Source organism: Pinus tabuliformis, chromosome J (genome assembly GCF_031772625.1).
Source record: "Pinus tabuliformis cultivar Carrire ecotype Pingquan chromosome J, CPIR1, whole genome shotgun sequence".
In the NCBI taxonomy this organism is placed as follows: Eukaryota; Viridiplantae; Streptophyta; class Pinopsida; order Pinales; family Pinaceae; genus Pinus; species Pinus tabuliformis.
This window is the reverse complement of record NC_142295.1, coordinates 182,297,905-182,308,535: the sequence shown is the minus strand read 5'-3', so window position 1 is coordinate 182,308,535 and position 10,631 is coordinate 182,297,905. Positions and strand designations below refer to the sequence as shown.

At 30.9% G+C, this 10,631-nt stretch overlaps 1 protein-coding gene across 1 annotated transcript; it reads left to right on the top strand.

The window, feature by feature from the left end:
* Positions 1 to 9,112: 9,112 nt before the first annotated feature.
* Positions 9,113 to 10,319, top strand: LOC149226279 (uncharacterized). Its single transcript, XM_089375258.1, has one exon. It carries the CDS (start codon positions 9,346 to 9,348, stop codon positions 9,919 to 9,921), a length of 576 nt encoding a protein of 191 aa, XP_089231384.1. The 5' UTR covers positions 9,113 to 9,345; the 3' UTR covers positions 9,922 to 10,319.
* Positions 10,320 to 10,631: the final 312 nt, after the last annotated feature.

Here is a 10,631-nt window from a genome sequence, read left to right as displayed (position 1 = left end):
TAAGGAGTGGTGGTGTGGGAAGGAGTTTTGCATACTTTTAATATCATTCTTGTTGGACATAATCAGTGTTTGAGGTCTTGTATTCTTTCTTGGTTCAAATCTCATAAAAGATTCAGAACCCTCAAATTATACATCATGTGTTTATCTGACGCAGTAGAAATGCATTTATTTTTAATAAAAAGGGAGCAATAGTATGGGAAAATGTTATTAATACTATTGCATATTATAATGAAATAGGATAGACGAAGAAGAATTTCAACAACAGATTATGCAAGTACAAAGACATATGGCAAAAATTCCCTGTGGATTTTTTTGATGGTGCATGTTCTAGGAGAGAGTGTGGGTGCAGTGCTTTCATTGTCATTGAGCTAGGAAAAATCTTCCATTTTTGGTGTGAAGATGGACAAAGTACAAACTGCAAAGCATAGGTCATCGCTTTATGTGGTGTTCTTATAGCGGAAAAATGCCTTAGGCTGGAGAGATTATAGGTATATGGAGGTGCTAAGGGCATCATAGATAGAGTGAAGGACTACACTCGTGTCAACCTACCCATTCTATCGAATTGGATGAAGCGCATTCGAAACATGGTAAGCACCTTCCAGAACAATCAGTTTGACCACATATACATGAAACAAAATATGATTGCAGATCTACTTTCCAAGAGAGGTGTCCTTAAGGAACATGGTAAGTTCTATTTTTCAGCTTTTGAATAAGATATTTTGGTTAATTCTAGCGGCATTAACTACTCATAGGAGATATATTTTGTATTCACTTTGTGAGTACTATGTTATAATTTTTGGGGTATATGTAAAATAAACTTTGATGTAAGGATGCAGTGCTAAAACTGAATAGTTGTTAGAAAATATGATAGTAGGCTTCTATTTGAAGACATTATTAGGTCTAACTTAATATGCAATAACATCTTAGATACATTTGAAAAAGATGACATGTAAAAAAAAAGCGATTATAAGCACATGCGCTATCTTTTTTATTTTAATATAAGGAAGAAGCATTTTTCTCCTTTGAAAAAAAGAGAGAAAGATTGTGTATATTTATTCAAAGCTTTGACATATTGTTCGGGAAAAAGGTACATCGCTATAGGGATCTAAGGCTTTCGAGTATTTACACATTCATAATTCCTTTGAAGCAAATATAACAATCGTTAATGGTAGTAATAGTTTGGAGTTCAGACCTATAAAACACAAAGCAAAGTCGAGATGTATGCTTTCTTCTGGAAACACTTTGAATCTTTCTTGTCACTATGTTTTCAGATTGATCAGTGCAATATACCTTCTCTCAATAAGCTTCTATTCCATTTGCATTTTGAAGCAATTCTTTCACTGATATTGTCTCTATTTTTCATCAAAGCAGTCATGCAAAATTTGTAGCAGATAAAACCACAGATGATAATAAACTAATAATTTCACATCATTAATTTTTTGAACTAATCACATATACAATTGTATTATTTGTGACTCCGCTATGCACTTTCTAATATCACTTCACATAGAGTTTCCTCATATTCAATTATACCAATTGTATTAAAGCATATTCTTCGAGAGCATTCAACAAGACATTCCAAGATATATCTAAAATAGTACATCGTTACTTTTGTAATAGAGTACATAAATGGTTGGACACTCACTAAGTTAACTTCTTAATATGGATATCGGTGACATTTTTAAGGAGTAGATGCATTAAAATAATAACTATATCTTTGAAAAGTGTGATTGCAATCATGTTTTTGATGTATTTCTCATTTTTTGTGTAACAGGGTCCAACGAAAGTATGCGACATGGGTACTCCTTGGACGGGGAATTAAATTTTTCATCCAACGAGTACTCCCGCTCGAAATTTGGGTAAAAACCTAGGGAGATAAGTTGAAAATAAAAATTGAAAATGTAGTTTTATTATTTTATTATTTTTTAATATTTTTTATTTTTACTCCAAAAATAGTGAATCATCCCCCGTGGTTGACATAATCATCTTGAATCCTATTGGTTCTTATAAAGTTTATTTTGGTTCTACAATTTCCTTAGGAGGCCCATTTTAGACCTCAAAATTCCCCTAATGTGACATCCACACATTATTTACACAATTACTTTTTATTTATTGTTTCATTATCTTGATTTATAACAAACATATTTTAGAAAAGAAAAAAAATCTCCACAAATGCAATATAAATTTTAGCACGCAATGTATGAATGTTTTGGCCCCCCCTCACAATTGCTTTTTATTTACTACTTCATTATCTTAATTTATAGAAAACATAGTTCATAAAAAGCCTTTTAGCATGCAATGTATCAACGTTTTGACCTCCCTCACCCACATAAGGGACCAAAGAGTAGTAGTAGTGTCAGGGATAATAGTGTCAGTGTCAGAGCACTCACACAAAATAACCACTCACAAAATTATTTTTTATTTTATTTTATTTTATTTTTATTTTTAAAAGAAGTGACTCACAAATGCCGAAAAGAAAATACCCTCACTAGGAGAATTATGTCCCATGAAACCCCTCTAAGCCAATGGAAAATAAGAAATAAGATTTTTTTGGAAATTGAAAAATTAATTTTTAATTGACAGAAAATAAAAATATTTAATATTATCATGAAATTTTGATTAAAATTGCAAAAAAAATTATGAAATATTGCAAAGTCAATGTATTTTTAAGCCAAAACTAATAACAACATAGACTAATAACTAATTTAATGATAACGAGAAATAGACTAATAACTAATTTAATGATACTAATGTGGAAATTAATTTGATGACACTAATATGGAAAGTTATCATTTAAGTTTGAAAATATCAACATTCTTTAATCAATGTTTTAAATTTGATTATATCAATATTCTTTAAGCTTATGCAGAGTGAGTTTTTCCTTAAGAGATAAATTATCTATAATACTAGAGTGATAAGACTTTTCTATTCTTGTTTTTCCATTATTATTTTTTATTTCAATATTCAAATTGAACTTAATCAAATCTATATTATAGATAAATCCTAATTATTTGTTTTTATTTTTTATTACATTATTGAAATTGGCCTTTTTGGATGTATACTCCTTGATGTCTCGAGATTCTAAATTTTGAAATTCCTTAATACGGATCATTCAGGAATTGTGTAATGTTATTCTATATTTGGTTTTACTAGTTCTCTAATAAACGACCAAACTCTATTCTATATTTATCTAAGTTATAAATTTATTTTCAAAAATTCATATTTAAAATTTAGGGGTTAATTTATAAAGCCCTTTGAAAGTAAAGAAAAACGAAAAGACTCCACTCCCCTCTATAATACTAGCATGAACTTGTATCAACCATTTTAGCTTGAACTTTCCTAAGCTTCTCCTCCTTGTTACAATGGTTAGGGATGTAAAATTTTCATAATTGATATACGAAAAACGAAAAGACTCCATTCCCCTCTAGCATGAACTTGTATAAACCATTTTAGCTTAAACTTTCCTAAGCTTCTCTTCCTTGTCACAATGGTTAGGGATGTAAAAGGGATGTACAATTTTAATAATGGGTATTCTATTTTTTAGTTTCAAAATGGATTGTTTAGATTTATCTTATGGTTTTATCTCATTTTCATTTTATGGTGCTAGTTATGGAAATGAAAAGACTTCATTACCATCTCTAATCTCTAAAGGAATTTGCATCAATTATTGTAGTTTTAATTTTTGCAAGCATCTTTTTTTATGATATTAGTTATGGAAATGAAAAGACCTCATTCCCATCTCTAAAAGAATTTTTATCAATTATTCTTCTTTTAATTTTTCGAAACATCTCTTTTTTATTGTAATGGTTAGGATATAAATCTTTAATAATTGATATTTTCTTTTTAGTTCCAAAATGGATTGTTTAAATCTATTTTTATATGTTCTTTTTTATTTTTAGTATTAGTTGTAGTTTCTCATTTTCTTTAATTTATTGTTTTAGTTAATTTAATGTTTTAGTTACTTTTAAAGAATTGTTACATTATGTTGTTATGCTTATCATTATATTATATTTATCATGTGTATCTTATAAATGTAAGAGGTGTAGATCAATTAATTTGTATTTAATTTCCATTGGGTCTTAGATTCAAATCTCATAAAGAGGGGTTGATGGTGAGAGTCAATTATAGGAGTTACTGTATCCCAAGGGATGTCTAGATATGTGAGAAAATCTTATGGGAAGGGGTTGAGGGTAGGTTCAAATCTCATAAAGAGGGGTTGAGGGTAAAAGTCAATTGTAGGAGTTACTTTGTCCCAAGGGCTTTCCAGGTATGTGAGAAAATCTTATGGGGAGGGGTTGAGGGTGGGAGCTATACATGGGGGTTATACTGTCCCAAGACACATCTAGGTATGCAAGAAATCTACCTAGATGCCCATTGATACACTTTTTATTCCCCACAATTGGCTTCTATCGTGATACCCCTTGACACAAATTTTATTCCCTACAATTGGCTCTCACCTTTAACCTCTCCCCATAATCAGGGAAAATTTTAAGAACCCCCCCTAAATTTATAAATATAATAAATGGGCGAATCTCCATGGTATATAGGAAAAATGGAAGGCGATTTTATCAATAATATAATATGTATATATAATTTTTTGGCGAATCTCTCACAAGGCATGGCGAATATTTTACTCAATTATAAAATCTTGTAAGATCTTGGCGATTCTTTCACTAAATAATAAAACTTTGTAAAGTCCTAGTGAATCTTAGAATAAACTACATGCTAGTTTAATTCCCCCATTTAAATAGGCTATATTCCAGGTGAATACCATGGGTCAATACCATGTGCCATTTTGGTGAATACCATGGGTCAATACCATGTGCCATTTTTATTTTTATTAATTCTAATATTAGGGTTAATAATGGTTTTTTGCATGGTATTAATAACAATCTAGTCCATGGTATTTGTCCCATAGTATTTTGGCCATAGGTTTCACCTAAATATAACCCATTTTTTGAGTATTGGTAAATATAAGGTGACTTATGGAGTAAATATAAAAAAATGTTTTATTTGTTTACCATACCTCTCGTTTATTTATATTTTTATTAATTTACCATACCTCTTTTAAAAATATGGTATTTGGCCCATAAGATTCACTTAAATAAAACCTCTTTCTTGAGCCTTCATAAATAGAACGAGGGTTATGGACTAAATATAAAAAGAGGTTTTATTTATTTACGATACGTCTAGTTTATTTATATTTTTATTTATTTACCATACCTTTTGAGTAAGTATAAAAAGACGTTTTATTTATTTACCATACCTCCACTTTACTTATATTTTTATTTGTTTACACCCTATAAGGTGACTTATGGAGTAAATATAAAAAATGTTTTATTTATTTACCATACCTCCCATTTATTTATATTTTTATTAATTTACCATACCTCTTTTATAAATATGGTATTTGGCCCATAGGATTCACTTAAATAAAACCTATTCTTGAAAATGGGCGAATGGATTCACTTAAATAAAACATATTCTTGAAAATGGGCGAATGGAAGGTTGTAAGTCCTAATTTCAAGGGCTAAATTTACCCTTTTTACCCTCTCCCTTAAAATAAGGTGGGCTATTTGAGGTGATTTGTAAAAATGTACTATGATACAAAATATTCGCCCACTAAAAATTTAAAACCCCTTAATTTCGTCAAAGGGCGAACATTCGCCCCTAAAATTATCCTTGCCCATAATTTTTAAACATAAGATCTCATGGAGACTAAACCACACACAAACCCAATATACTACACCTCATAAGTACTCCACGAATGAATACCTACCATCAACCCCTCCCCATGAAGTTTGAACCTAAGATCTCGTGAAGACTAAACCCCACACAATTCTAGTAGTCTACACCTCATACATATGTTATGAATAAAAATAGCCAAATTTTGTGTTATGATTTTGTAGCTTCCAGATTATACTATAATTTTCTTAGGAGACATTAAGAAGTGTAATCCATTTCCCAAAATAAAGATTGTTGTTTGATTATTCTACTTTAAGTTTTGGCCTTTTTAATTGAAATCCCCAAATATTGTAATTTTTAACTAAAATACGATTTTTAGCTAGAATTTCACGATCCAATTCCTTTAGAGATTGATATTTTCAACTAATTAAATTGCATTTTTGAATGCATAAATGAATCCAGAACCTTCAAAAACTCCCAAATTTATTATATTCAAATTTTCTATTTAGATTTTGTAGCTTTCATATTATACTATAATTTCTTAAGGAAATATTAAGAAGTGTAATAATTTTTGCAAAATAACTATTTTAAACCGGGTTTTGTCTTTTGAAACAAAATCAGAAAATATTGTAATTTTTAACTAATTAAATAACATTTTTTTTTTAAATTCTAATAATCCATTTCATTACTAAATTGATATTTTGGTTAATTAAATTGTATTTTAGAGTACATAAATAATTCCAAGCCATAAAAAGTACCGAAAAACTCACATGATATAGACTAAACAACTCAAATCTGAAAATCCCACATATCTTTATTCGATTTTAGAGAGAAAAAAACAATAGAAGAGGAGTAGAGTGAGATTACGCCAATAAAAAATAACTTCCCAAATTTAGCATGGCAGTGCTCATGAGAGACTTGAATATTCAGATACTTGAGTATATTTAATTACGTCAGCGAACCCCAGGCCGCGTATTTCCCAAGGATGATTGGAATCCAGCTTCTCCACAGTACCACGTGGGGCCACTGGTAAATGATCCTTAATTGCACACGTCTATGGACAAACCACAGACGGTACTACAGATGGCACTGATTGATTATTTCAAATTAACTTTTCTAGTCATCAGCTTCACTAAAAAGATAGCACAAATCGCACTCAATATTCTGTTTGGCCGTGTATAATCAATCTTGAATAATGAGACTATCATACTTTTTATACTTATTTAGATCGGAGTAGTTTACTAAAGTAGATGAAATCCAAAAAATCGTACAAATCGCATTCAATATTGTGTTTGGCCATGTATAATCAATCTTGAATAATCAGACTATAATATTTTTAAATTCATTCAGTTTGGAGTAGCTTACAAAAGTGGTTGGAATATGATAAAGGCTGTTTGAATCAGTGGAAATAGATTCAGCGCCATCAAAAACTTTTAAGGCACCTAAAATTATAACTTTTTACATTTTTTATTTAGATTTACAAAAGGCAGGCCTCTAACTAGGCGGAGGAATTGCCTGGACGGCCAAAAGTGGCTGGAATCCGGGCAAAAAAAATTCAAAAAATCTTGTAAAGGCAGTGTTTGAATCATGTTTTTGATAGTGGAAATGGATTCGGCACCATCAAAAAAGTCTAAGACACTTAAAATTTTGAAGTTTAATAACTATAACTTAGATTTACAAAAATCCTTACCAAATTTTCTCTAAAGATGAATGGAATAAAATCCAGATTTTCTCTAAAAATAATAGAATTTCCATAACTTTCTGAGCAACTTTTCCTCTACATTTACAAAAATCACTATATTTTTTTTTTTTAAAAGATGACAAGAATTTCGATAACTTTAAAAACAAAAAACATAATCATGAGACTACAACCACAATCATTAGACTAAGGCATTCCAATAAGTGTCCACAATAGAATCCTCTATTTCCGCAAACGTATTGTTAAAGGCCTAATTTTTTTATTTTTATTTTATCTTAAATACGGTTGGTTTTTATTACATAGATTTCAACATCAAGAAGGTGGATGAATCGTCTCGCCCACTATTTATTACATGTCTTTAAAGTTGGCGTCCACATCTTTCTCTATAAGTGGTTTCATTTTTTTCAATGCCCAACTTGATAATAAAGAATTACATGCACGTCTCGGAAATTTTCTTCCATTCACAATTGGTGCACAGAGTCCAAAATATGCATTCTCTTCAGAGACTAGTCACAGATTTTAAAATTTGTGCAGCCATGCTGATTGGTCCAGCAAATCGAAATTCCAAACGAAACGTCACCAGAATTTCATCTGATTGCTTAATTTTTTGGGATTTTTAAAAGCTTTAGGTAGATTCAAATTCAATTCACCTTTTAATTCGTCAAAATTTTAGTCTAAAATATATATTTTTAAGAAAAATACAAATGTTTGCTGTGAGCTTTATCCACATCATTGCATCTAGAAATTAAAAAAATTGACTGGATAACGTGACATATACAAAAAGCATCTTACAGATAATCGAATGAAATCATAATGATAATGAAAGATGGTATAAAATAGATTAAGCGCAGTGTATGTGATGTTCTATTTTATCTATATATATTGTGATTTTTTGCAATGGTAAGTTTGAATATGTAACTTATATAATTTTAGAGTTTACAATTTTAGTATATTAGATGTTTATAGAGGGTGGAATTTATTTATATGTCGGCCGGAGGAATTTTCCTGAAAGTTATGGAAATTCTGGTTATATTTAGAGAAAATCTGACAATGATTTTTGTAAATTCAAGTTATAGTTGTTAAACTTCAAAATTTTAGGTGTCCTAGACATTTTTGATGGTGCTGAATCCATTTCCACCATCAAAAACACAATTCAAACACTCCCTCTATAAGATTTTTTGAATTTTTTTTACCCGACCACTTTTGGCTATGGAAGCATTTCCTCTACCTTTGTAGACTATTCCTATTTATACATTCTAAAATATATTTGACATTTTTATATTAATTATCTTATTTTTCAAATCTAAACAATAGATAAAAATTTCTTGTAATAATAACTACTAAATTTGTGTTGTATAATTTACACCATTCTAACACCAAAAATTTATAGAGTATTAAATCTATTTATATATTCTAAAACATATTTTCACCATTTTAATAGAAAATCTTCACTCTTATAAAGTTCTTATTAAAAGATAAAAACATCTAATAATTAATTTATTGAAAGATAACGTTATGCAATAATATGCTATGTTGATGCCTTTGTCTGGCATTTTCCTTTGATACGACAACTTCCACGCGTGGGGTTTGAATTTTAACCACTGAAATGGACGTGCAAACAAGAAACCAATATTGACAGATAGGTTATCTTGCAGTGTTGCATTTAACTTCATTTTTTTGTAAACAATTGTGAGGATGATCCCTCTAACCTATAAAAGAGGAGGGGCTGCTGGTGTTGGACAGGGAGTAGTGGATAAGGCAATATTGAAACTAGATCAATCTTAGGAGTTTGGGTTGGCCCATATCCTGTGATTAGGAGTTGGGTTCTTGTTTTGTTTATGTGGAGGCCAAAATGAACTTTCATTTGGTTCAATCTTAGTAGCTGTATATAGGATCTAAGGAGTGGGATTATTGGGAATCGAAGAAAAACATTGCAGAAAGCTCTGGTGGGGAGAAAATCCATGCCGAGGAAGCCTAAATCTGAGAATCATCATATGTACCAGCTCTTTGGGATTCAGCCATCCGGAAGGGTTGAGAAATCTGAGAGGATGGAAGAGTTTAATGAGGAGGATATATGGGGTAGTATTGATGTAGATACCTCCGAGCAGGTTGGTTTTGAGGAAAACGTTTGTTATGGTGTTTCAGTGTGCAGATCCATGGGAGAGGAGGGGAATACTAACAATAGCACAAGATCAGTAAAGATTCATAGGAAGGAATCATACCAGGAAGAGAATGACAAGAGGAGAATGAGGTACCGGTCCTCTGCACCTGTGAATATCCCGGATTGGTCTCAGATGTCATGGGAGGAGAAGAAAAATGAGAATTTCTGGAGAAGAAGTCATGGGTTAGTTGACGATCATAGCAGTGATGATGATGAAGAAGGGTGGGATTGTGAGAGAAATATGATCCCACCTCATGAGCTCATTGCCAGACAGCTTGCCCGGACCGAAATGACTTCGTTCTCTGTAAATGAAGGCGTTGGTAGGACTCTCAAAGGCAGAAATGCGGTCTGGACGATTACTGGTTTTATTGACTAAAATATCTTCAATCAATCTCAGTCAAGAAGGGTTTTGATCTATGATGTATGGTGACAGGAAATTTCTGAAACTTGGATTGAAATTCCAAGTTTTTAGATGTTACAATTGCAGATCACTGTGCAATTGACATCAGTAAAAGTTTCATTTTTCCTATTGGTTTTGTAAGATATCAATTCTGTGGATTTGAAAATCTCATTGTACTGAGCAAAATAGCTATCTCCTCTCATTTTTCCCCTTTAACGTGCAGTTAGCTAAGCATGGATTGGATGTTAAACAAACTGATACAGAAACTGTTTGTACATCATAACTGTCCAAAAATGTATCTGAACAGGCCAAATACGAAGTAATGGTTGGAGTGCACTGCTCCAGAGAATTGATTTCTATAAATATTTCGCAAAAGGATAATCCCAATCAATGCTGAATCTGATTCTTAATTGAATTGGAGTGTGCTAAATCTGATACTTCTTTAAATTATAAAGCTTTAATAAATATACCAATCAAAATGTTCAGGGGTTTCAATTTCAGATGTTAATTTTTTAAATTTAGACCATGTGGATCGTTTTAACATGGCCAAAGCACACATTTTTTTGAGAAAGAGATTGAGCTTATCCATATTAAGTTGGTCAGTCAATTTTATGTATTTTTGAAAAGGTAATCCCCATAATCTTAAAATTTAGGAAAACGCTTGCAAGAAAAAAGTTTGAAAGAAA